This window comes from Cetorhinus maximus, unplaced genomic scaffold, assembly GCF_964194155.1.
Source record: "Cetorhinus maximus unplaced genomic scaffold, sCetMax3.hap1.1 HAP1_SCAFFOLD_480, whole genome shotgun sequence".
NCBI lineage: Eukaryota > Metazoa > Chordata > Chondrichthyes > Lamniformes > Cetorhinidae > Cetorhinus > Cetorhinus maximus.
In genome coordinates, this window is record NW_027596422.1 from 243,393 (window position 1) to 271,383 (window position 27,991).

The 27,991-nt window shown below is 47.3% G+C and overlaps 2 protein-coding genes and 1 non-coding gene across 3 annotated transcripts in view; 2 read left to right on the top strand and 1 right to left on the bottom strand.

The window, feature by feature from the left end:
* The window catches only part of LOC144673805 (EVI5-like protein), a 73,289-nt gene that overhangs the window by 31,443 nt on the left and 13,855 nt on the right, over positions 1-27,991 (top strand). The window lies entirely within an intron of this gene.
* Positions 750-25,976, bottom strand: LOC144673806 (zona pellucida sperm-binding protein 3-like). The gene is made up of 8 exons (XM_078535464.1): positions 25,918-25,976; positions 25,396-25,477; positions 3,691-3,882; positions 1,723-1,838; positions 1,531-1,634; positions 1,262-1,439; positions 1,049-1,175; positions 750-968 (listed from the first exon to the last, which is right to left on the bottom strand). Exons 1-8 carry the CDS (start codon positions 25,974-25,976, stop codon positions 750-752), a joined length of 1,077 nt encoding a protein of 358 aa, XP_078391590.1.
* On the top strand, positions 13,992-14,074 carry trnal-uaa (transfer RNA leucine (anticodon UAA)). The gene has a single exon. It is a non-coding gene; the product is annotated as a tRNA-Leu (tRNA).

Sequence of the window (27,991 nt, forward strand, 5' to 3'; positions counted from 1 at the left end):
AGCAGGTCCACAAGGAGGACCCAGAACTGCTCACACCCCCTCCCCCACACTGGGTGGCTATAGATACCAAGCCTGGGGTCTGAAGCACAAAAAAATTTAGTTACTGCTTCTCTCTATCTTCAGTAAACCCATCATCATCAGGCCGAGTTCTGTGCTTGGATAGACTAGCCCCAGCCATTAGTTCCACAGAGACATTTAACTAACATGTTGAGGATGCAGAGAAATCAGGTCCCAGACACAAGGGAGAAGGAATCACAGCTTTATTGATCACTGGTTGACCAGAGTTTGCTTGTGTCTCCTGTACAGGAACAAGGCCGGCAATGAAGCAGAGATCAGAGAGACAGCTGTCACAGTCAGGGCCACGATCAGGACCACCTCAGACTGCACACCTACAAAGCAATGAGAAACCAATGGTTAGTGAAGGAAACACTGAGGGGAAAATGGAAACCAGCAGTTGGCCAACTCACCACCTGGAGACCTCTCCTGCATCCTTCGCTCAGCCTCATTCAGGGACTCTGTTGCCAGGTTGGTCACATCAGTATCCAGAATGAGCAGGGGTCCAAGTGAGGCCTCACCCTCCCACTTCAATCCAGCTTCACTCTCTGCAACATCAAACATTCCAGTTAGAGAGGGGAAAGGGGGACGTCCAACATCTAGAGGATCAATGTCCTACCACCTTCAGGTACAAGATCTCTCCTTCCTCTGGGACCAAACCACAACTCCCTTGTGGCACCACAGTTACCCACATGTCAACAGGCACAGATGTCAATGCTCGATTCCTCCAATGGGGTCAAGCTAAACAAGAGAAAGAGCCCATCAACCAGGTTGTGCATCACATCCCCACACAACGTCCCTGAGGGAGAGAGAGGGGGAACTGACACATTCTGCACCTTCTGGAAAGTACAAGCTTTGTTCCTGGAATCCCTCTGATCCAATGGAGCAACTTTCAGGTGACAGGTGATGAAAATCTGAGGGACACATTCAACACACGTCATGATTCAGTGACTCCCTCCCAACATGGAGACCCCAATGATCAGCTTCCTCTTACCAAGGAACGGTCATCTCCAAGGAAACGGAACGCATCCAGGTCAAAGCGGAGCTTGTCCAGCTCCCGCTCGTCTCTTGGCAACACAAAGGTTGAAAAGGAGTCCTCAGCTTTGCTGTCCAGGAGGCAACTGAAGAAAGATTAAAAAGGGACAGGAAGTGAATCAAGTGAAGCCATTGAGATGGGACCAGCTGGAGAAAGCAGAGAGCTCCTTACCCATTGTGGTCAATGAAGCTGTATCTCGGGGTGGAGTCCTTGTCTGGGCTCAATGTAGCTACACAGCGGTCAATGTAGAGCTTCAGGGACATGTGGTTGATCATTGAAACAGAGGCCTCAATGTGAATGAGCTCACCCAGGTAGTAGATAGTCGAAGTGCGCTCTGTAAGCCAGTCACCTGAAGTACAAGAGGACAAGGGTTCGAGACAGTGGCTGTAACTCCCAGTGAGTGACTACAGGAAATCACTCCCCATCCACCCATCACATACCATTCATTAGGCGCAGAGAGAATGACAGATGCCCTTCTCCAGACTTGGTGGAGCTGAATGGGATCCAGGTGGGCTTGATGGGGTCACTGCTCACATTGCCCTTCCTGGAAAGGCAGGGGAGTCATTTTAGGACATCTTCAGAGACCACCAGCAGCTGTAGATCTTATTGACAAAGAGGGTAAAGATTCTCACCTCAAATAACGACACTCAATGGGAACGACAGCTCCATTCGTTCTCACAATGACAGATCCATGATACTCTGGGGTGTGGTTCAGGTGGGTGGTGTAGATGAGGAAATCTCCAATCATCTGAAAGAATCAGGTGAAGGAATGAAGAACTGATCTGAAATGAGAATGTTCTCCACAGGGGTTAACAATGAAGTCATCCCATCCCCTGAAAACAATTCTGAGGGGGATTGACAAGGTCAGTGTGAAGAGGCTGCTTCCTCCCAGCCGGAGGAGAGTTGATTATTAGGTGTAGGCTTCTCAGGTCAGGGGGTCACTTAAGATTAATGTGACAGGGAATTACTTCATTCAGCAGGTGGTGAATCTTTGGGATTCTATCCCAGAGAGCTGTGAATGCTCAGTCACGGAGTATGTTTGAGACAGATGGATTTATTTTGTGTCATTAAGGGAATGTTATGATGTGGCAGATGATGCTAGTCAGGTGGATCAAATCCACGAGGGAAACTTGATCATGCGCTCAACTGTTTTGCAATTAGTATTTTATTTTGAGATCAGTGTCCGGAATTCAGGAACAGCAAAGACTGCCACAAATTCAGGAGGTTTAGATAAAAATGTAACCATGAACTAAAAAAGAGATTAAGCACATACATAGGTCTATAAATTACTATAAGAACTCCCAAAATCTTCTGATTAATCTGGCTCCCAGTGACACCTTTATTAAGGCAACAGTAAAAAAAATTTGAATGGACCCAGGCAAAGCAACACCACCTGGACAGGAGAATTCAACACGAGTTAACACATCCTTGGTTCCTTTAGACAGGAACTTGATGCAGAGGCTGGAGGCTTCTCACATTTGTGAAAGATCTTAGGATGTCTTCACCACTGACTCAGCCTCATCCCCTTGACAGGTAAATTGCATTGTTCCCATATCTTGTTGCAACTTCACTTTTCATAATATAAAACTTGAGTACTAATTTATCAGTAACCTTTTGAAAAAATTAACACTTCAGCTTAGTTTCTGAAAGCTGGGTGTAACATCCCACCATCGCTTGGAAATTCAAGCTATCCGAAGTTATATGAAAAAGCAAATTTTCATCACATCTCATTCTAAAACTTCAGCCATGTTTATGGATTTAGCATTTCAAAGCTCGATTCTTTTTGATGACTCAAAGCCTCCAGACCAACTGTCCAATTCAGCCCCACACAAATTATCCAAACCCCAATAATACAATAAAGCACAATATTAGGATATTTATCATATTTTGATGACAGGAATCAAAGAGCTTGTTAAGAGGACAGGAACATGGCGGTTGTGTAGAAGTTCGGTCAGGATCTTAATGATTGGGGAACAGGCTCGAGGGGCCGAATGGCCTCATTATGGGCTGCAATGCAACCTCAGCCCTTTATCCAAAGAGGGCGATCATCAGAACAAGACCAGGATCCATTAATAGGGAAGTGACTCAACAAAAGGACAGCTTCAGTTAACAGTAAAAAGGAGCCACAAGTGGACAGTAACATGGAGCATGGAAATAGAAGAGTTTGAAGCCAGAGCACCAGTTATTCCAATGACAGGAAAAGTGGGAAGTGTGGAGTTCCTCTTTAGTCCAATACATCTCCATTCTCATTCCATTTTCTTCATTTAAGGCACAACCTGGTTGGATTAAACTGGACTGAAACCTCCAGTTGGATTGATCTGAATGAGGGGAATAGAGATGAAAATCCTCTAAACAACAAAAGGAAAAGCTTGGAGGATCCAAAGAGAAGGTTCAAGACCAATGGGGCTGATGTCATAGGTTGGAGAGACTCAGGAACCAGTTAATGCAAAATACAATACAAGATAGAAAGCTAATTTGTAGTTTTATAAAGCAGGAGATATATCTCCTCAATATCATTGACATCTCACTCAGTGTTGGAATGAAGAGTGGGGAACAACCTACAGCCCAAGCTTAGAGCAAGAGCTGAGGATTCCCATTACCTGCAACCTGCTGCCACACTCATGGAGTCCATAGTCAAAGAGGACAGTGTGGTTCTGAGAGTATATACTGGTTGGCCAACAGCCTGCTATCCCCAGGGTCAGGTCAGCAGCTTTAATCAGGTGCCTGGTTCCAAATAAATCCAGCTGGACCCTGAGCCGCAGCTTGTCCTCTCCACACTGCACCATCACAGTCTGCAGTGGAGACACACTCCCACCCTCAGACACACGGAAATGGGAACCAAAGGGAGGCCCAGGAGGAGAGACTGTCTGAGGCACAGGGGTGGCTTTGACTCTGCTCCATAGAAACCTCTGGCCTAGAAACTGTTGCCAAGTATCAGAGCCACAAAGAGCTCCAACTAGCACCAGCACTGGGAACAAAGCCCTCACTACAAAATCCCCCATGATACCAAACAACTCAACCATCCCTTCAGCCACCGAGCAGCACCTTTTATACACACAAGCTGCACTCACTGACACCAATGAGACCATAAGCAGCAACATTGAACTAATTAACCAGCCCCAATCTCCACAATCTCCACCAATGACAGAACTCATGGATTTATTACCAGGAAGGCTGATTTTATTTGGACCAATAGGAGTTGGTCTGGTGGGGAAAGATGTCGATGAACAAAAGGGAAGGTGTGTGATAGGGTGGATGGCAGGAGAGATTAAAGGATAAAAGGTTTCATGGTACAAAAGCCAGAGGCAGTGGTAATGGGTAAAATAAAGAAACAAAAGATGTGTCCAGATGAGGTGTGAATGGCTGCATAGCAACCGTCTGAATGTAACGTAGAATCGTAGAATGTTTACAGCGCAGAAAGAGGCCACTCGGCCCATCGTGTCTGCCCCAGCTGAAGAACGAACCCCCCCAGCCTAATCCCACTTTCCAGCACTTGGTCCGTAGCCCTGCAGGTTCCGGCAGTTGAGGTGCATATCCAGATACCTTTTCAATGAGTTGAGGGTTCCGGCCTCTACTCCCCTTTCAGGCAGTGAGTTCCAGACCCACACAATCCTCTGGGTGACAAAAGGTTTTCCTCATCTCCCCTCTAATCTTTCTATCAATCACTTAAAATCTATATCCCCTCATCAATGAGCTCTCTGCTAAAGGAAATAGGCCCTTCCCATCCAGTCTATCCAGGCCCTTCACAATTTTGTACATCTCAATCAAATCTCCCCTCAGCCTCCTCTGTTCCAAGGGGAACAACCCCAGCCTCTCCAATCTTTCCTCATATTTGCAATTTTCCAGCCCTGGCAACATCCTGGTAAATCTCCTCTGTTCCCTCTCGAATGCAATTACATCCTTTCTGTAACAAGGTGACCAGAACAGCACACAGTACTCAAGTTGTGGCCTAACTAATGTTTTATATAGTTCCAGCATAACCTCCCTGTTCTTATATTCTACACCTCGGCTAAGAAATGAAAGGATTCCATCTGCCTTCTTAACCAAATTCTCAACCTGTCCTGCTACCTTCTGGGATCTGTGGATATTCACTCTAATACCCCTCACTTCCTCTACACCTCTCGGTCCCCCCCCCATTTATTGTGTAATCCTTTGCCTTGTTTGACCTCCCCAAATGCATCACCTCACACTTCTCTGGGCTGAATTCCATTTGCCACTTTTCTGCCCACTTGACCAGTCTATTGATATCTTCCTCCAGTCCACAGCAACTCTCCTCGCTATCAACCAATTTTTCTGCTGTCTGTAAACTTCTTGATCATTCTACATTTATGCCCAAATCATTAATATAGACCACAAAAAGCAGGGGGCCCAGTTCTGAGCCCTGCGGAACCTGACTGGAAAAAGCCTTCCAGTCGCAAAAACATCCATCCTTTGTTTCCTGCCACTGAGCCAATTTTGTATCCAGCTTCCTATGTTCCCCTGGATCCTATGGGCTTTTATTTTTTTAAGCAGTCTGCCATGTGGAACCTTGTCGAAAGCCTTGTTATAATCAATGTGTATCACATCAACTATACCACCCTCATCAATCCTACTTGTTACTTCCTCAAAAACTTCAATCTAATTAGTCAGATATGACCTGTGTACTATAGGCCCCCAAACAGTCAGGGAGAGATAGAGGATCAAATATGTCATCAAATTTCAGAGAAGTGTAAGAATAATAGGGCAGTAATGGTAGGGGATTTTAACTACCCAAATATTAACTGGGATAGTTTTATTGTGCAAGGTAGGGAGGGAGCAAAATTCTGAAGTTGCATCCAGGAGACCTTTTTTAGACAGTGCGTAGAAAGCCCAGCAAGGGAGGGGGCAGTTCTGGACCTAATATTCTGAAATGAGCCCGGGCAGGTGGAAGGCATATCAGTAGGGGAGCATTTTGGAGATAGTGACCATAACTCAGTTAGATTTCGGATAGTTATGGAAAAGGATAAGGTTGGGCCAGGAATAAAAGTTCTAAACTGAGGAAAGGCTTTTTTACTAAGTTGCGATGCGATTTGGCACAAGTGGACTGGGAGCAGCTACTTGCAGATAAAACTGTGCCAGAGCAGTGGAGGGTCTTCCAGGAGGAAATAGTGAGAGCACAGGGCAAATATGTTCCCGTAAAGACAATGGGTGGGGGGAACCAATCCTGGAGAACCCTGCATGTCAAGGTGCATAAAAGTTAGGATGAAGAAAACGAGAGAAGTTTATGGCAGATACCGAGGGCTCAATACAGCTGAGTCCTTACAGGGGTGTAAAAAGTGTAGAGGGGAACTTAAAAAGGAAATTAGGAAAGCTAAGAGAGTGCATGAGAAAGCATTGGTGTGTAGAATAAAGGAAAACCCAAAGGGGTTATTTAAATATATATAGAGTAAGAGAATAACTAGGGAAAGAGTAGGGCCAATTCGGGATAATAGAGGTAATCTGTGTGTGGACCCGGAAGACATGGGTGCAGTCCTCAATGAATCCTTTACGTCGGTCTTCACAATGGAAAAGGACGACGCAGATACAGATATCAGGATGGAGGACTGTGAAATATTAGAGGAAATTAACATAGAGAGAGAGGGGGCACTTGCAGGTCTAGCGGCCTTAGAAATGGATAAATCCACAGGCCCGGATGAGATGTATCCCAGGCTGTTGTGGAAGCCAAGGGAAGAGATATCAGGGGCCCTGGCAATTTTCAAATCCTCTCTGGCCACAGGTGCGGTGCCAGAGGACTGGAGGACTGCTCACGTTGTCCCATTATTAAAAAAGGGAGGAAGGGATAGACCAGGAAATTACAGGCCAGTCAGTCTAACCGCAGTTGTGGGGAAGTTACTAGAAAGAATTCTGAGGGACAGAATATATCTGGCCTTGGAGAGACAAGGATTAATCGGGGACAGTCAGCATGGGTTTGTTAAGGGAAGATCGTGTTTGAAAAATTTGATCGAATTATTTGAGGAGGTAACCAGGAGTGTTGATGAGGGTAATGCGTTTGACTTTAGTAAGGCTTTTGATAAAGTCCCTCATGGCAGACTGGGCATGAAAGTAAGAGCCCATGGGTTCCATGGCAAAGTGGCATGTTGGATCCAAAATTGGCTGAGAGGCAGGAAGCAGAGGGTGATGGTAGAGGGATGTTTCTGTGACTGGAAGTCTATTTCTAGTGGGGTTCCGCAGAGCTCGGTGCTGGGGCCCTTGCTGTTTGTGGTGTACATAAATGATTTAGATTTAAATGTAGGGGGTATGATTAAGAAGTTTGCAGATAAGAGGAAAATTGGTAGAGTGGTAAATAGTGAGGAGGATAGCCGTAAACTGCAGGAGGATATCAATGGACTGGTCAGGTGGGCCGAGCAGTGGCAAATGGAATTCAACCCGGAAAAGTGTGAGGTAATGCACTTGGGGATGGCTAACAAGGCAAGGGAATACACTATGAATGGTAGGACCCTGAAAAGCACTGAATATCAGAGGGACCTTGGTCAGCATATCCAAAGATCCCTGAAGGTAGCAGGGCAGCTAGATAAGGTGATTAAGAAGGCATGTGGGACACTTGCCTTTATTAGCCGAAGCATAGAATACAAGAGCAGGGAGGTTATGCTGGAACTGTATAAAACGCTGGTTAGGCCACAACTGGAGTACTGTGTGCAGTTCTGGTCACCACATTATAGGAAGGATGTGAATGCGCTGGAGATGTTGCAGAGGAGATTTACCAGGATGCTGCCTGGGCTGGAGGGTCTGAGCCATGAGGAAAGATTGGATAGGCTGGGGTTGTTTTCCTTGGAGCAATGAAGGTTGAGAGGGGACCTGATAGAGGTGTATAAGATTATGAGGAGCATAGATAGGGTGGATAGGAGGGCACGTTTTCCATTAGTAGATGGGTCAATAAGCAGGGGACATCGATTTAAGGGAAGAGGTAGAAGGCTAAGAGGGGTGTTGAGGAAACATTTTTTCACCCAGAGAGTGGTGGGAGTCTAGAACTCACTGCCTGAAAGGATGGTTGAGTCAGAAACTCTCGTAACATTTAAGAAGTATTTAGATATTCACTTGTGTTGCCATAGCCTCCACGACTATGTGCCAAGCGCTGGAAAATGGGATTAGTGTAGTCAGATCTTTGTTGACTGGAGCGGACACCTCCTGGGGTACATTTCATCCAGCCCTGGTGATTTATCCACTTCTGGCGATGCTAATCCCCTTGATACTTCCTCTCTCCCTACGTTTATCACATCCAATACTTCACACTCCTCCTCCTGAACTACAATGTCTGCCTCCTCCCCCTCTTTTGTTAAGACAGATGCAAAGTATTCATTCAGACCCATACCCACATCCTCCGCCTCCACACACAGGTTACCTTTTCGGTGTTTTATGAGCTCCACTCTTTCCTTCATTATCCTCTTACTCTAAATGTATTGATCAATCATCTTTGTGTTGATTTTGCTTGCCAATATTCTTTCATGCCCTCTCTTTACTTTCCTAACTTCCTTTTTGATTTCACCCGTCCGCTTTCCCTACTTCTCTCAGCTTTCTGTAATATTCAGTTCTCAGTGTCTGACATAAGCTTTCCTTTTCTGCCTTATCTTTCCTTGAAAGCTCCTTGATATCCAGAGGGCTCTAGATTTGTCTCTCCCACCCATTTCTTTGTGGGAACATGTTTACTCTGAACCCCTTGAATCTCCTCGTTGGTTGCCTCTCACCGCCCTGACACTGATTTACCTTCAAGTAACTGTTTCCATCCACTTTTGCTAAATCACTCCTCAGCTTATAAAATTGGCCGTGCCCCAATTTAGAAGTTTAACTCCTGTTCTATCACTGTCCTTTTCCACAATGATGTTAAAATTAACTGAACTATTATCACTACTACAAAAATGCTCCCCACTGTGACTCCTTCCACCTGATTCAATTTTTAAAACTAAGTCCAGAACTGTGCCCTCTCTTCTTGGACTTGCTACATACTGGCCAAAAAAGTTCTCCTGAATGCTTCAAGAGAATTCTGTTCCCTCCATTCCTCTCACACTTAAACTATCCCAGTTAATATTGGGGTAGTTAAAAAACCCCTACAATTACTGCCCTACTGTTTTTGCACTGCTCAGAGATTTGCCTCCATATTTTCTCTCTTACCTTCCTCTGACTGTTTGGGGGTCTATAGTACATTCCCAGCAGTGTGACTGCCTCTTTTTTGATACTAAAATCAATCAATCTGGCCTCAGTTGATGATCCATCTAATCTTTCAATCCTTCTCACAGATGGAATTGCTTCTCTAACAGAAATGGCCACCCCAGCTCCCTTTTTAACTCCCTCTCTATCTTGTGTGAAAGCCCTGTAACCTTGGTGTTATTACACTGCGCTCGATCTAACTGAACTGAGCGGACACACAGACGGAGCTGGGTGTGGGTTTGAGCCCCACACTGGACGGTTTGTGTTTTATTTCTCACACTGGGTGACAGAGCTGTTACACAAAAAATGGACACAGCACATTTCTGAAAGATTGTTCCAATATAAAAGTGTATGAAATTAAAACCGAGTGTGAAAATCAGAATTGACAGGAAAGAGAATTTATTTCTGGAAACTATTATTGCCGGAACATTCCCAACATCAAACTCTGTCCTGGTGGCAAAGGCTAGTCAGGTTGAGTCGGGGGAATGGGGTGCGCTGGGGGAGTCGGGTGGAGCAGCTAGTCAGGTCGAGTTGGGGGTGTCGGGAGGTCAATGGGGAGTCAGGGGTCAGGGGGTAGTTGGGGGTCACGAGGCAGTCAGGTGGGAGGACATTGTGAGTGATTGGTCAGTCAGCTGTGCAGTTACCCAGGAGTTAGACTAGGTTTTCATCGGTCTAACATTTCCTGGGTATCTATTCAGGTAAGTACACGGGAACTGTCTGAAGTTGGAGACTTTTGCGGAGGGTCCCAGGGAGCAGGTGAATTGCCCATCAGATGTTCAAACTTCCCTGGCAGTTCCCGTGGAGTCAGTGCGTTGGCACTTCCGATAATGTCCCATGGTGCATCTTCTGGGGTACATCCGGACTCCGACTATCCGGAGAAAATCCCAAGATATTCTATAAGCATATCAATGGGAAGAGGATAACCTGGGAATGAGTAGGGCCCATAAGTGACCAAGAGCGCATTCTATGGGTGGAGCCAGAGGACATTGCTAGAGTGTTGAATGAATACTTCACATCCGTCTTCACCCAAGAGAATGAGGATGAAGGTATTGAACTCGGGGAGAGAGACTGCGAGGTTCTTAAGCCAATTGATATGGGAGTGACAAGGTATTGGAGGTGTTGGTAGGCTTAAAAGTGGACAAATCTCCAGGTCCAGATGATTTGTGTCTCAGACTGCTGAGGGAGGCAAGGAAGGAGATTGTATGGTCTCTGACCCAAATTTTTAATTCCTCTCTGGCCATGGGGATGGTGCCAGAGGACTGGAGAACAGCTAATGTAGTTCCGCTATTTAAGAAGGGTTGTAGAGATAAGCCAGGGAACTACATGCCAGTGAGTCTCACGTCAAGCTATTGGAGAAAGTTCTGAAGGAGAGAATCTATCTCCATTTGGTGAGGCAAGGTTTGATCAGGGATAGTCAGCATGGCTTTGTCAGAGGAAGGTCATGTCTAACAAATTTGATTGAATTTTTTGAGGAGGTGACCAGGTGTGTAGATGAGGGTAGTGCCGTTGATGTAGTTTATGTGGATTTCAGCAAAGCCTTTGACAAGGTCCCACATGGGAGGCTTATAAAGAAGGCAAATTCACATGGGATACAGGGTAATTTGATAAGGTGGATTCAACATTGGCTTATTTGTAGGAGGCAGAGGGTGATGACAAGAGAATGCTTCAGTGACTGGAAGCCAGTATCCAGTGGCGTACCACAGGGATCTGTGCTCACCCTATTATTTGTCATTTATATAAACGATATAGATGACTATGTCGGGGGGGGGGGGTAGAATTAGTAAGTTTGTGGATGACAAAGATTGGCCGTTGGTTAACAGTGAGGTTGAGTGTCTTGGGCTACAGGGAGATATAGGCGGGATGGTCAAATGGGCAGATAAGTAGCAGATGGAATTAAACTCTGAAAAGTGTGAGGTGATACACTTTGGAAGGAGTAATTTGACAAGGAAGTTTTCAGTGAATGGCCTGACACTAGAAAGTTCTGAGGAACAAAGGGGCCTTGGCATGTGTGTCCATAGATCTCTGAAGGCAGAGGGACATGTTAGTGGGGTAGTGAACAAGGCATATGGGACACTTGCCTTTATCAATCGAGGCATAGATTACAAAAGTAGGGAGGTCATGTTGGAGTTGTATAGAACCTTGGTGAGGCCACAGCTGGAGTACTGTGTGCAGTTCTGATCGCCACATTATAGGAAGGATGTGATTGCACTGGAGGAGGTACTGAGGAGATTCACCAGGATGGTGCCTGGAATGAAACAGTTAAGCTATGAAGAGAGGTTGGATAGACAAGTATTGTTTTCGTTGGAGCAGAGAAGACTGAGGGGCGACCTGATCGAGGTGTATAAGATTATGAGGGGCATGGACAGGGTGGATAGGGAGCAGCTGTTCCCCTTTTTGAAATGTCAGTCACAAGGGGGCATAAGTTCAAGGTGAGGGGCAGGAGGTTTAGGGGGGATGTGAGGAAAAATTGTATTACCCAGAGGGTGGTGACAGTCTGGAATGCACTGCCTGGGAGGGTGTTGGAGGCGGGTTGCCTCACATACTTTAAAAAGTACATGGACGAACACTTGGCATGTCATAACATGTGCTGATAAATGGGATTAGGTAGGTAGGTCAGGTGTTTTTCACGTGTCGGTGCAGACTCGATGGGCCAAAGGGCCTCTTCTGCGCTGTGATTCTGTGAGATCTGGAGATCGCCTGTGAAAACAAGCTAAAAACGGAACAGAACAAGCAACCAACTTACAGAAAGAATCCACAACCCGAAGATTCAAACTCTAATACCCTCCAGACTGACCGAGCCAATCCTGAGGCACTGGCTCTTCCCTGCCTGTTATTGGATAGAGACAGCTGTTGGCTCTGCCCCACGGAGAGGAGTTTGTTCCACAGACCATGAACCAGCTTCCCCTCAATTCCTAGCTTGATCAGTAAATCCACCCACTGAAACCTCAAAGTGTGATATATTCCCCTCACTGATCAATAATTCAACTTCAATCGTTCGCTCTTTCCAAACATTGATGCCCATTTTCATCAACATTTAATTCTCTCTCACTCTTTATTTCATTTGTGCTTTTCCTCTAAAACATTTCATCCCAATTATTGACGAGAGGGAGGAAATGAACAGAAGAGATTTACTGGAATGATACCAGGGGTGAGGGACTTCAGTTTTGTGGGGAGACTGGAGAAGCTGGGGTTGTTCTCCTTGGAGCAGAGAAGAGGCAATTTGACAGAGGCGTTCAAAATCCTGAACTGTTTTGATCGGGTCAATAGGGAGAAACTGTTTCTGACGGCAGACGGGTTGATAACCAGAGGACACAAATTTAAGGTGATTGACAACAGAAGCAGAGGTGACATGAGGAAACATTTTTTACACAGTGAGTTCCTGTGATCTGGAATGTTCTGTCTGATCAGCTTCTGGAAGCAGATTCAATAGTAACTTTCAAAAGAGATTTGGATCAACACTGGAATAGAAAAATGTCCGGGGTTTTAGGGTAAAAGCAGGAATTAGGACTGATTGTAGAGTTTCACCAAAAAGGCAGCACAGACACGATGGGCCAAATGGCCTCCTGCTTCCTTGCATCATTCTATAATTGTACAGACAGAATGTTGGTCCAATTCGCTTTGAGCTGGGAGAGGATCAAACCCAGATCCCGGCTATTATAAACACCACACCCCAACCAACTGAACAAGCCTGTCCTTTACTCACTCTTTCTCACAGCCTCTGCTCCTCACTTTTTCTGTCTTTCCAGCCTGTTCTGTTCCTCTGACCTTCATTCCTGACGTTCTATTGACCACAGCCGACTCACTGTCCCTCTCACTCCCACCGTTTCTCCGCCCCTTCACCCACTTCCAAACCTCTCGGTTGAACAGCCTCTCATTTCTGCTCATCCGCTCCATTAATATAAGAGGAAAACATTCTCAACCAGACATTTCCAGACAGTCAACGTTACATTAAGACAAGGTTAAGATCAGATTCATTCCCTTTAAACACGGGGAGAGCAGGCCTCCCTGTTCAGGCTCGGTGTCAGATGTGGTTTCACTCCCATTAGTCTGAGAGACACGGGGTCAGGAGTGGAAAGTCTCTCCTTGGATTCTCTCTAATTTAAATGGAGATGAAACCAAATTAAAACGCTCAAAACCAGGGAGTGAACAATGGTTCTTCAATCTGACACAGTCCCAATGGAGTTATTTCCACCTCACCGTGAGCTAATCTTCTTACAGGGAATAGAATTCCGGGGGAATTTCCCCACCGGCTTGTTCCTCACTTCAGGGGAATGGGACCCAACCAGATCTTGGAGCTCAGATTATGTTAATGTTCCGCTCATGATATCTTAATATTATCTTATGCTTGAGCAACTTTTAATCAGGTTCATGGACAAATTCTTCCATCATCCCTTCTCCCACGTTGCATCTCTCGCTCTCATTCATTCTTTATTCCTTACAATCCAGAAAGGGTTCGGAATCAGAGCTCACCCCCAAATCCTCTGTACACAAACCCCCTTCTGTTACCCTGTTTGATCCAAGAGACCACTCAATAAATTATACTCTTTATAAACACTGAAAGCTGTCTCACAGTGTTGGACAAGGAGTTAAATACACTGCAGTGTTTATAGATTGTTTTCCAGTTCACAGTCTGTTCCAATTCATTAGCTTCGGAAGGACGAGCAGTCAGAATGAGAAATTGTACAAAGTCAGATGGCATCCTAATCACATTCAATTTCATTTGATTCAATGTTCCCCATATACCAGGATGGCCGAGTGGTTAAGGCATTGGACTTAAGATCCAATGGACATGTGTCTGCGTGGGTTCGAACCCCACTCCTGGTAGTTGTGTTTTTCAGGTGTTACTTGTCATCTTGCTGCTCAATTTAACAGAAGAAATAGGAGCACCCAGTCCCTCGAGGCTTCTCTGTCATTCAATTAGATCATAACTCATCAGATCCTGGTCTCAACTCCACTTACTATCCTGTTCCCAACAACCCTTAATGCTCTTGTCATTTGAGATTCAGTCTAACTCAGCCTCGAGTATATTCAATGAGCCAGTCTCCACTGCTCTCTGGGGTAGAGAATTCCAAAGATTCACAATCCTCTGAGAGAAGAAATTCCCCCTCATCTCTGTTTGAAATGGGTAATCCCTTCACACCATCATCCATTCTGTTGTTTAATCACTCCTTCCTGTAGTAGAAGGGTTTGGCACATACAGGGTTAAAGTGGGACTGAGCCCAGTACCACCCACACAATGATGTAGGAAGGCACATGACCCAGACCTAGGGTCAGTGTGGTGTTGAAAAGAGATGTATTAAGACCTGGACATGGAGTTAGCTCCTTGCCTGTACCCTTTACTGCGTATATGTGTATCATTACAAGTAGTTAATAAAGACTTGCTGTTAATATTCAGAAGATTATGAAGATTTCTTGAACAGACAGATTGTGTGACCAACACCATCCCAACAAGGTGGCAGCTCAGGATCAAAAACCCTCAACTTAACTAAAACGCGGAAAGACTAAGACCTGAATTTTACTCTCAGGATGCGCCTGAAGTCAGCATAGCCGAAGCGGATGTAAATCCAGCTCCCGGATATAAAACCCACTCTTACGCTTGGTGGCCAATTAAGGCCCTCGCAGTGTAAAACGGGATCGCCGGATGCTTTTTCTGTGTGTGAGGGCGGGAACTCGTCAGGCACCAGGTCCAATGGGGACCCGGCGGACTATTCGAAAACGGAAGAGGCAGCTCCCTGAAGGCTGCCAGGATGCAGTTGGGTCGCTGCCTGAAGACTCTAGCCACTGGGCAGTGATGTCTTCATCGTGCCCTCCTACCTTGGCCTCCCTGCTGGCCCTACACCAACTGAGCCCATGCCCACCTGGCCTCCGCTCCCTCCTGCCCCTCTCTTCCCCTTCAGGGGTGGTTCCACCGGTGGAATACACTGTCCCCATTAGATGGGATGCAGAGGAGCAGTGCCTTTAAAATGAAGGAGCAACTGTGCTGCAATACTCAGGGGGACCTTCCAGGGAAGATGAGGACCTGCGATGCTGAAATGTGGGCTTGACAATCAAACGAGATGCCAAGAAACTCTGGGGAAACTCTGGACTCACACAGCAAAGGACTGGCAATGACAGAGAAAGTGCTGCTGCTCCAGGGGCCTTTTATCCTGCCCGTGGATGAGGAAATGATAAAAATGTGATTTCCGCCCACTGGTTTTGCCCTTGCGATGAGTGAAAAATTGCACGGATAACGTAAAATCGGGGTCAATTGGCCCTTTAATTTTTGGCGGGCGCTGCTCTGACTCCCCCGTGTGCCCGCTGATTTCCGCCCACTGGTTTTGCCCGCGCAAATTAAATTACTCAGCCTCTCGGGAACGCGGCGACTGTCCGATTCGGAAAGCAGCAAACCTGCATTGAATTTGAACACCTCACGACGCGTAACAGTAAATCACTGAACAAAATAAGTCCGCAAACAGCTGACCCACGCAGCCATTGTTAAAAATTTTCCTTTGAGAAGCACGCTGCCACCATGTTGCATAGCCCACCAAACCCGGCAAGCGTGGGCAACCCTTTGTATGACAGTGAACGGTGATGCCATCTTGGAAGCCTGTAAGCTCTTAAAGCTATACCCACACTTTAAACATCTTTAACATGGATCACAATTCAACACTTCCAACTCCACTTGGACTAACCCAAGGCCCAGGCCAGTCACAGAATGAGGGTATTTGGAGAAATCTTTTTTAAGCTGCAGCATCGCTTCTGGTTTAAATAAAAAGTCAGAGGAAGAGCAAGTAACACACTTCTTTAGTCTACAGGGCCAATTGTAGATGACATCATCTTCAGACAGAATATTAATGAGTTATTTGCCAAATTTGATGAGGTTTTAAAATCCCTTTATGTTTATTTCCACTTGCAATCCAAAAAAAATTGCAGAGAGCTAAATTCAACAAGAGAGTGGGACAGCCTGCGGAGCCTGTCGATTATTCCATCAATGATCTCGACAGGATGGCAGACGGGTGTGAATATGGAGATTGGGAGTCTGAACTCATCAGAGACAGAATCGTGGTGGGTGTTGCAGATGATCCACTCTGACCTCCAACAAACTAAAGATGATCTAACCCTGGACAAGGCAATCTGGATAGTTAGACTGTCTGAGCCACACGAGAAACACAGGACAACCCTAAGGGGAGAGAATACAACATGGGGCAGAAACAACCCTCAGTCCAGCTTATCAAAGTCACAAAGGCACCGGGACAATCCAAATCAGGGTAAGCAATCCCATACTTACCTGGCAGGGGAGAGACCATGATCACGGTTGCTTCTGCATGTGTGTAAGGGTTGTTTTTGTGGGTATCATTTCTTTTACAAGGTGGTTTCAGCAAAGGCTCTGGCCTTTTTGCTCTTTGGTGTTGGAGGCTCCTCTGTGGCTGTTTTTTCTCCTTTGAAGGGGATTCAGTGCCGAACATTGGGAACTTAAAGAGGTGATGGCTACTACCAGTCACGCCCCAAACCAGGGGGTAGGTAACAGCGTTAGGGTGGCGGTGACAGACAGCGAAGGAGGTGCACCCATGGATCAGGCCTTCTTCTTTGAGCAAATCCTTTTGGAGTCGTGTGGATTTGAAACGGAGGAGATCTACTCCCTGCAGGACTTCCCCATGGCTGGATATTTCGACGTGACCTTCAGGAATGTTGCTGCCTGCGTCAAGTTCCTGAAGGTGTTTGAGGAGAAGAGAGACCAGCCGGAGATGAAGATCCTGACGGTGGAGCCGCTCTTTGCTCTGCCGTTGCAACGGGACCGTGTGGTCACGGTGCATCTCTCCAACCCCCACGTCGCTGTCGCTGACGTGTTCACCTTCCTCGCCAGGTACGTCGACAAGGTTGGGACCTGCACCGAGGTTAGAGACGCCTTTGGGATTTGGACCAGCAAACGCCAGGTTAAGGTCACCCCCAGGACCGATGGTCAGGGAGCCATCTTCCACCCTCCTTCCAGCTTCGCTATCGGGGGAAGCCGTGGCGACCTTGTCTACGCTGGGAAGCCCAAACTTTGTCGCTCATGCGGCAAGTCTGGTCATGTGGCGGCCAACTGCAGCGCCGCCGTCTGTAAGAACTGCAAACAGGAAGGGCACCAGACAAAGGACTGCAAACAGACTAAGTGCTGCAACCTGTGTGACGAGGCAGGTCACCTCTACAGGACCTGCCCCAAACGCTGCCTCACTTATGCACAGGCAGCCAAAGCCAACGAGGGGGAAGCAGAGGAAATGGTTCGTGTCACTACTACCAAGGACACTTGCAACACTCCAAACACCAAGGCCTCCAATGAGAACAATAGAAAAAAGGAGGACACAGAGAGAGACAAGGTGGAGGAAAAGATTGAGGCAGCAGACAGCCAATCAACAGCACTGACCCCTGAACCTCCCTCTCCTCAGGAGAGCGAATCAATGGAGGAGGAAGCAGCGGAAAATCAGCAGGGGGAGGGCAGCTGGTGAAGAGAGCCAAAAGGAAGCAGGGGCTAAGAAGGGACCAAGCCACTTCCCAGACAAGTGGGAAGAGGCATCTCCCAACCGACGCAGATGACAAGGGCAGCTGCTCTTTGGATAAAGAAAGGCAAGGGCGGCACCTACAGAAGAAGCGGCAAAGCTCGAGGGATTTGGAAGCCGAGACACCCGAGCTCCAGAACACTGGAGACATTGAGGAGACCAGCGCATCCCAACTTTGCCCACAACCCGAAGAGGCCAGCGCACCCCAGCTCCGGGAAGCCAGGAGCAGCAACACCCCAGAGGGGGAGAGGATTGGTGAGACTTCTGCAACAGACACAATTCAAATCTCGTCCCTTGCAAGAACACCCAGATGCCACCTGAGCAGAACATCTCCAATGGGGAGGTTCAGGACAGTTTCCTCAGCCCATCCAAAGTGAGGCAATTTGTGAACACTATGGGTATGCAGGAGCAGACCAAAGGTCTGGGATTCTCAGAGGCAACAGGTTTGGTAAGAGACTAAATGCTTTAAAATGAGTGTAAAGATTGTATGCATAAATGTGCATAGCATTAAATCTACTACGCGATGTGTTGCGACCTTGGACTACCTTGCCAAGGTCAAAGCTGACCTGTTGTTTCTGCAGGAGTGTGCGATACCGCACCTCAGCTCCTACAGGCAATGGTCACGATGGTGGTCCCATGGGCCATCAATCTGGTCAGGAGGAAACGACTCTCATTCCTCCGGCCTGGGTATTCTGCTGCAGGGAGGCAACTTCACCGTCTCCGAGGTTAAGGAGGTGGTGGGCGGGCGCCTCCTCGTAGCAGATGTAATGTACAAGAATGCTCCACTCCGGTTAATTAACGTGTACGCCCCGGCACAAAAGGCCGAGTGGCTGGAGGTTTTTCATCAGCTCCCACTGCTGCTGGTGACCTCCAGGCCGGTCATTCTGGGCGGCGACTTCAACTGCATCATCGATGCGGCTGGACGATCCGGCAGGGCCGACAGCAGATTGGACGCTACGTCCAGATCCCTGATGGAAACAGTAAAGGATGCCAAGCTGCACGACGTCTTCAGCAACCCTGCAGACGGATCGCAGCGTAGATACGCCTGGTCGCAGCCAGACGGGTCCATTCATTCCAGGATAGACTTCCTGTTTGTGTCCCGTGCGTTCGCGTCAGATCCACCAACCTCAAGCCGGTGTTCTTCTCTAGCCACTGCCTCCTACTGGCTGACTATCACTTAGAGGAAGACCAGAGGGTGGGCAGGGGGGCATGGAAGCTAAATGTGCAACTGCTGACCCCAGAGAACATTGAGGAGCTCAAGAGGGATTACAAAGTTGGAGAACCGTGAAACCCCTCTTTGAGTCCCTGACACACTGGTGGGAAGCGATCAAGGGAAACATCAAGAGGTTTTTCATCCTCAAAGGCACCCAGAAAGCTTGAAAAGAACAGCGGGAAATGTCCCGACTCCAGAAAAAGATGCAGAATCTGCTCCGGCTGCAGTCGATGGGGGTCGATGTCAAGGAGGAACTCCAAGAGGTGAAGAGCCAGCAAGCCTCGCTCTTTGCCTCGGAGGCCTCCAAGATCATCTTCCGTTCCAGAGTCCGCTCCGTGGAGCAGGATGAGACGTGCTCAGGTTTCTTTTTCCAAAAGGTACACAGAGAGAGCTCTGTGATCAGCAGCCTGAAGGAAGAAGACGGCTCAGTAAAGTCATCGCAGTTGGACATTTTGAGGATCAGCAAATCCTTTTATGCCGGATTGTATGACGTGAAGCCCACAGACAGCATGGCCTCCCAGTCCTTCCTGTCCTCTATCACGGAGGTCTTAGACGACAGTACGCGGGAGAGCCTGGACAAACCGCTAACTCCTGACGAACTGTCTAAGGCCCTTTAGTCCTTCGAGAAGAGTAAAACTCCCTGAAGTGATGGAATTCGCAATTGGATCCAACTGCTCTACACTAACAACAGTAGTGCAGTCTCATTCAATGGGTGGGACTCAGATAGCTTTCCTATTAAATCTGGAGTCAGGCAGGGCTGTCCTCTCTTGCCTGTTCTTTTCGTGTGTTGCATAGAATCCTTTGCTGAGTCCATCAGGAAGGATCCGGGCATAAGAGGAGTGATAATCCCAGGCAGTGGAGGCACTCAGGTCAAAGCCTCCCTGTACATGGACAATGTCGCCGTCTTCTGCTCAGATCCGCTGTCGGTGCACAGACTGATCCACATCTGCGACCAGTTCGAACTGGCCTCGGGAGTCAAGGTAAATCGTGGGAAGAGCGAGCTGTGTTCTTCGGGAACTGGGCTGACCGATCCTTTGTCCCCTTCACCGTCAGGGCTGACGGCCTGAAGGTGCTGGAGATATGGTTCGGAGGGACCGGGTCATGTGTTAGAAACTGGAAGGAGCGAGCGTCTATGGTGGAAAGAAAACTCTCCATTGCGGGTAAGAACCTGGTCATCAGGTGTGAGGCACTCTCGCTGTTGCTGTACGTGGCACAGGTCTGGCCCATTCCACACTCCTGCGTGGTGGCGATCACTTGAGCCATCTTTAGCTTTATCTGGAGGTCGAAAATGGATCGTGTCTGCAGGGACACGATGTACCAGCCTCTAGAGAAATGAGGAAAAAACGTGCCCAACATCGCCCTCATACTGATGGCCACCTTTGTGTGCGGCTGCATCAAGCTGTGCGTAGACCCTCAGTACGCAAACACCGAGTGTCACTACGTGCTGAGGTTCTACCTGTCCCCGGTGTTGCGAAGGATGGGTCTGGCCACGCTGCCGCGGGGAACGCTCCAAGTAGTTGGACCGTGCCGTACCACCTGTCCCTCGTGGAAAAATTTATGCAGAGAAACAGCTTTGACCACAATCCACCAGGCAGTGGTCGGCACGTAACGTCTTAGAGGCCCTGAGGGAAAAGGAGAGGGTGGATCCTGTGGGATGGTTCCCCGAGCAGACTGTCAAAATCATTTGGATGTTGATAATTCCAATCCCATTGTCTGATTGTCTGTAATGACCAGATTGAAATGGTTGTAATATTCATTGATCGTATTGAAGCAACTCGTGATCCACGTGTAAAAGTTGAATTTAATTGTACTTTTTGTGAGGACAATTTAGAAATGTTTTGTAATGTTCTTCCAGATATTTTATGAATGAAATATATTTTTCCAAAAAAGAAGGAAAGCAATTCCTGAGCTGCCCAGCAGAGTGTCCTTGCCAGCGCTGCGGTGTGAACCCCTCACAGGAGAGATCAGTGTCCTGCCAGTCGGGTCCAAAGCTCCCCCTGGAACAGACACGGACACTTTGGTAAACTCTGCAACTCAAAATCCCAACCCCCCACAGAGAGGCCAAAGGTCATCCATGAGGTCGTGTCCGATATAGACTCCGGATATTTATAGGGAACAGACAGTCAGTCGGAGTTTGGGAAGGGAAGGAAGAAGGCAACATCATTAATTCAACAATTTACTGACACACATCTCTCTGTCTCCCTTTTGCTCCCTCGATCTGTTTCTGTCTCTTTCTGTTTTTCTCTCTCTTTGTCTCTCTCTGTCTCACACCCACTGTCACACTTCCTTTCTCAAAATCCTTTTCTCTCTCTGTCTTTTACTTTGAATCTGTCTACAGAGCACTAAATCTGTCTGTCCCTGACAACCTCTCTCTCTATCCCTCTTTGCCTCCATGTCTGTCTCTCTCCCTCTAAATCTGTCTCTATCCCTCATTTCCCTCCATGTCTCTCTCTCTCTCTTTCTGTCTCTGTCCCTCTTTGCCCCCATGTCTCTCTCTCTCTCTCTCTCTCTGTCTCTCTCAATCTGTCTCTGTCCCTCTTTAGCTCCATCTCTCTCTCTCTATTTCTCTATCTGGGCTGAATTTCTCTCTGGGTTCGGAAACATGTTTCAGTGTGTGAATGGCCACACCGCTTATTTTCAGAGGAAATCCGATTTTCCTCTGTATTCCCGAGTGTCGCGGAAAACGGAGCGAGCACTCAGACCCAGGAGGTTTGTCTTGGAAGTCTTTATTGAATCATGATATCATGGAGAGCCCAGCAGCATACAACGGAGCTAGCCGGCACTCTGAGGAAGCATCACAGTACACACATATTTATAGTAAAAGTTGTACATATCAAAGAGCTTGAAGGTGATAAGACTGTCTAACCTTCAATAATTAATTACATTGAGAATCATTGTCTTTGGCATGCAACACACAATTAGTCTATTCTAATTTATGACTATACAGGATATTGGGGAAGCCCATCTGGTAATAAAAAAGTGAGACAGAGAATAGATAACCATGCTTGACCTTATCTTTAGTGCTAGGGGGTGTACACTCTAGAGAACAGATGATCATTGCTGGATCCTGTCTCTTTGTGTTTGGGGCAGACATCCTAGCCTTGTCTCAAGGATTCTAGGAAGCTTGTTTAAGATACTCCTTTTCTCCTTTCCTGCTCAATTAGCTGGCAGTTGCAGGTGTGCCTGCTAGAACAAAAGAGGGAACTGTGCTGTAGTATTCCACTATGGTGCTAACGAGAGAGGGAACTGTGCTGTAGTATTCCACTATGGTGCTAACGAGAGAGGGAACTGTGCTGTAGTATTCCACTATGGTTTTAACTGTTTAACCCTTAGTTGTCCTGTAGATGTATTTTATTCTTCCACACCGAGCCCATGTCATTTTCCTCAGGTTTTTTTGTGGGTCAGGAACGCCGAGTGTGAAAAATACCCCTACCCCCCCCCCCCACCCCGGCTGAGGTCAGTTTCCCCATTTAAAATGGGGGTGAAATCTGATTTCCGCCCACACACCATTTCCATTCGGGGGGGGCGGGGGTTTTGGAAACACATTAAAAACACATCAGGTTTGTGAGTTCGTGAAGAAAATGGAAAGCCTGCTGAGGAGTCTGGAATATTCTGAAAGGGAAGTATAAAGTCTTTTCACACTTTTAAATATCCCTATTAGATGCTGCATTGTAATTTCGATGTATTTTGGATGTAGTGATTCATCATAAGGATCTGTCTTTTAAAGGTAAGTTGAGCCTAACATTGACCAGCCTTGTGAATTTGTTCACATGCATCATGGTGTTTTTCCAGAGGAGAAAGTACCATAATCCAGTGAAACGTGTTACAAAATGTCCTGTCAGCCTACGCTGTCATCTTTTCTACTGTGATTTTAATGGCTCTGGCTGATAAAAGAAAACATTGGTTTACACACATGAAAGAAAAACTACCCCTGAGAAAAATTTAACCACCTGCCCCCTTACTTCCCAGAGAACAGTCAATTGTTTGGACAGCTGTGGCCATTATCAATGCTTGACTGAGTTTCATTCACACACCAGGGGAAACCCCACAGTGTTGGGCATGGCATGAAATACATTCAAGTGTTTATAAAAACTGATAGAACACAACATGTGTATAACATTCCCCAATTGCTTTCTCAACACTAATGGATTGTGAAGGGAGGGATGGGTCAGGAATCCCACTGATCCGCATTGTACATCAAGTACAGATGAACTGAAATAAAGTTCAGTCTTTAACAGCGAGGTGCTATTGTGAGGTAACAAGGGGAGACTGTCTGATCCTGTTGTTGAATTTCATTTTGATCAAACATTTCTTCAACTCTCTGCTGAGGAATTCCAAGTTGGAGATTGCCTGTGAGATGTCAAATGGCCTCCTGCTTCCTTGCATCATTCTATAATTGTACGGACAGAATGTTGGTCCAATTCCCTCTGAGCTGGGAGAGGATCAAACCCAGATCCCGGTTATTATAAACACCACACCCCAACCAACTGAACAAGCCTGTCCTTTACTCTCTCTTTCTCACAGCCTCAGCTCCTCACTTTTTCTATGTTTCCAGCCTGTTCTGTTCCTCTGACCTTCATTCCTGACCTTCTATTGACCACGGCGAACTCACTGTCCCTCTCACTCCCACCGTCTCTCTGCCCCTTCACCCACTTCCAAACCCCTTGGTTGAATAGCCCCTTACAGAGCTCAGTTGGGAGGGGGTTAGACTGAAAATCGAAAGGTCCCGAGCTCATTCCGGACTTTTCTCCTTTCCTTTGTGTCACCATTTGGGTTCGATTCTCGAGCTGCCTGATTTACTCGGAAAGTATTTCCCCAGCGCTGAAGATTGGACTGGAATAGAGAGACATTAAGGGTGGGAAATATTTCCATTTTCTCTATTTAACTGAGTCTCGATCTCCTTCTGTCCTTTTCTCTGGTTTTTCCCTCTCTCGGGGTGGGATGGATATTTGATTCGCTGCATTTGTCCTAAACGGAAAACTTTTCCACATCTCGGACGGTCAGACACACTGGGCGGAATTTAATACGCGAAGCCTGGGTCCCGTTGGTGGGAGTGGGAGTGAGGCCAATTCCGTTTGCGTGTCGAGAGCCGGCGTGGACACCAGACCAATTAAAATGTAAAGAGCCAGCGGTGGGCACGTGGGGCAGGTGTGATCACACGGTGGGCACGTGGGGCAGGTGTGATCACACGGTGGGCACGTGGGGCAGGTGTGATCACACGGTGGGCACGTGGGGCAGGTGTGATCACACGGGGGGCACGTCTGATCGGGCGGTGGGGGTGGGCAGGAAATGCCCGAACACTGTCAGGTGATTAATTTGCAGGATGGGGCAGGTTATAAAAGACCCCGGGACAAACATGCCAGCTCCACAGCCGGGAGCAGCTCAACTGGGGGCACAAATTTCAGAAAAGGAATTTTATTTCTTCAAGCGAAGAATTCACCCCCCGTTTGGGGCTGTCACACTCTCCCCCCCACCCCCCACCATTCAAACCCTCATAGTTTCATTTAATCCCCTTGGAAACCCCCTCACTCCCCTCCCCCACAGCCCAGTCAGCTCCTGGGACCCCCTCATTCCCCTCCCCCACAGTCAAATCACCTCCTGGGACCCCTTCACTCCCATACCTGCTCAATCATATGTCTGAGGTGAGACAAAGAGTGGCTCCATGGTTTAATGATGCCTCCCTGCAGGTTCTCCTCCAGGCCGTCCGGGAACAGCGGGAGTTGCTCCGGGTGGAGGGAGGGTTGAGTCTGGCAGAGATGGGTGACTATTCTGAGGTGGCAATGGTTTACAGGTGATGGGGTGTGGCTCAGTTCGGTGCCTCATTCCTGCACAAGTCAAACTCAATTTGTCTCTGACATTCCTGGCACATCCCTCCATGACCCTCACATCTTGGAAAGGTGCTGCAACATTCCTGGCCTCTTCCTCAGAATACTCACCATCATCCTCACCTGAGTCATAGAGCAGCTCCTCATGTCTTCACCTGGCAATTCCTCTCCTCCCTGCAATGCCACATTGTGCAGTGCGCAGCCCTCGACCCACCCTCAGACACCATTAACCTGCCCTCCCTCAAGCTGCACCTGCCCTCCCTCAAGCTGCACCTGCCCTCTCTGAGTGTGGATCTTCCCTGTGGGGTACAACTGCCACCCAGGACGCAATGACATCAGACAGGATGGTCTCAACCCAGTATGCCAGACATTTGCTTCCCTCCCAAATCATCACCCCTACCCACAACGCCCAAACCCCCAGTGTCTTTCTGTTGCTCCCATTGATACCCCGACCCCACCTGCAATACCCCCCTCTCCGCTCTTGCTGCTACTGACAGTCCATGTCCGTGAACATTCTCCTGTTCCCCTCCTATTTGCCTCAGAGTTCAGCAAAGAGAACCACTCACCACTTGTCCAAATGGACCAGCTCACCTGGTGCATGCCACCTTTAACCAGCCCTAAATCAGGTGGCACAAGTTTCCCGTTCACCGCTGACTTAATCTTGATGGTCGGACTTAATGTGGAAAAGTTGTAATTTAATGAGTATTCATGGGATGCTCAAGTAGGGAAAAGAAGTTCCCGTCATCGGACACTGTGAATGCCGACCCACCACTGAAACGTCGCCAACTCAACCCATTAAACTCTTCTTTTTCATTCATTCATGGGATGTGGGTGTCGCAGGCTGGGCCGGCATTTATTGCCCATCCCTAATTGCCCTTTTCAGAAGGCATTAAGAGTCAGCCATGTTGATGTGGGTCTGGAGTCACATGTAGGGCGATCAGGTAAGGACAGCAGATTTTCTTCCCTGAAGGACATTAGTGAACCAGATGGGTTTTTACAATAATCGACAATGGTTTTGTTGTCATCATCAGACTTTTAATTCCAGATTTTTATTGAATTCAAATTTCACCATCTGCCATGGTGGGATTTGAACCTGGGTTCCCAGAGCATTACCCTAGGACGCGGGGATGCGAGTCCAGTGACAAATCCACGATGTCACCACCTTCCGCCATCGGGAAGATGAGATTTCGGTTCCTGCCAGATTAAGTCACTCCGCCCACCACATTTCCACTCTCGATGGCCCCATTAAATTCTGCCCAGTGTAGGAGAGAATGTGCAAGGTGACGGGGATAAGGCAGGGGAGTGGGACTAGGTGGAAAGCTCTTTCAGATAGCCAGTACAGGCTCCATGGGCCGAATGTCCTCCTTCTGCACTGTAAAGATATTGTGATACTGTGAAACATTTCAGCTCAACGACCCTTCAACTGTACAATTTTAATCCCGGTGATTCAGTTCTTTTCATCATTGAATTAAATGAACAATTAGATTTAAAGGATATTTCAGCACATTCTTCAACTGCTCTCTGAACTTAGTCTGGGTCACGGCATAAATACAAGTGTTTGTGCAGCAACTCAGGAGCTGCAGCATGAAGCCTATTTCCCGTACAACTGAATGAAACTGTACAGACCTTTACCGTAACAACCACATCCGGTACCACACAGAAAAAACCATTAACGTCGTCCATAACAGGATAAAATTTGCCGAGATAACAAACAGTAATATGATGGATTTCCTTCGACTCTCCATCTCTGGGTCTCTGGGACTCTCCCCACTGCTGTTAGCCCGGAGTCTCTTGCGGGCTCTGCTGCTCACTAAAATGTGTCTGACAGTGAAAACATTGAGCAGCAAAATCACAACAAATGGGATAAACGGGGTTATAATCTGATGCAGGAACTCAATTGATACCCAGACTGTAGAAAACCGAACAGACTCTGTTACGTAACAAAAGAAGGGGGAGTTGAAGAGCGAATACTGACCTGTGTAGATAAAATACCAGATAATATTCTTTAAACAGCTCAGAACAGTCACTGTTCCCAGAACCATAGCTGCCATTTTACTGGTGCAATATTTACTTTTCAGCTTCTGGCCACAAATGGCCACGAAGCGATCAAAGGTGAAAGTGACGGTGAACCAGACAGAACAGTCAGTGGCTGCATAAAGCAGGATGCCATGGATATTGCATATCGGCATGAACTTCAGGAAAAGAAACTGTTCCCAATAAACAATTGGAATATGTCTCAATATCAGGTCGATGATAATTACCAGTAGATCTGCTGCTGCCATGGCCACCGGGTAGCATGTCACACATTTAGAGAGACCACATTTTCCCTTAGACAGGATCGCAATCGTCACTGAGTTAGCTGTGAGGAAGGGGAATAAATAAGAAAATTATTCTTCAGGGTGGGAACAAAGCTATCAGATTGATTCAGGAAATTGAGATTTTCGGAAGCACTGTGTCCAGGGATCTATTGCAATGATTCTACCTGAAAGAACAAACAAGGAATTTTATGATGTGGTGAAGGCAGGAGAGATTAAATGGCAAAAGCAATGACACTAAAATTAATAAACTAAATGTTGATCATGATCCTCCACTTCCTCCTTTCCCCCTCAAGACACTTCACAGGAGCAATATAAAACAAAATATGACACTGAGGCACATAAGGAGATATGAGGAATGACTAAAAGCTTGGTCAAAGTGGTAAGTTTTATGGAGTGGCTTTCGGGGAGCAAGGTGAGATTGAGAGGTGGAGAGGTGAAGGGAGGGAATTCCAGAGCTTGATGGCCAGGCAGCCAACAATAATGGAGTGATTAAAGTGGTGATTCCATAATCAAAGGGAGAGAGAGAAAACCGATGGGGCAGGCGAACATTCCTCCTCTCAGCCTGACTGAGGCGATGGTTCTCCATATCATGGGACCAGCTGTGACAGAGACTGGAGCATCCAGTGTCAGCGCGAGCATTTAGGGTGATGTTATGTTTCTGCCTTGACCCCTTCTTAACTCCGAGCTGCGCCTCATCCTGCTGTCTGGAATCATGTCCAAGCTGCAGATGGTGGGACCATGGACCTTGTGCTTTCCATCCCACCCCAATCCCTCTCCCCAATATCCCTTTAAAGCAGCTAAACACGGTTTACTGAATTAATAGCTGGAAACAGAGACTTACCAGGGACACCAACAATAGCGAGGATGGG

What these genes read in the sequence shown, in the direction of transcription:
- LOC144673806 (XM_078535464.1), bottom strand. Translation starts at nt 25,976, where the DNA reads ATGGCGGAAGGTGGTGACATCGTGGATTTGTCACTGGACTCGCATCCC. An exon ending in TCGCATCCCCGCGTCCTAGG is followed by an intron (nt 25,478 to 25,917) that starts GTAATGCTCTGG and finishes TTCCACATTAAG; the next exon opens with TCCGACCATCAAGATTAAGT. An exon ending in ATTGAGTGTCGTTATTTGAG is followed by an intron (nt 1,635 to 1,722) that starts GTGAGAATCTTT and finishes CTGCCTTTCCAG; the next exon opens with GAAGGGCAATGTGAGCAGTG.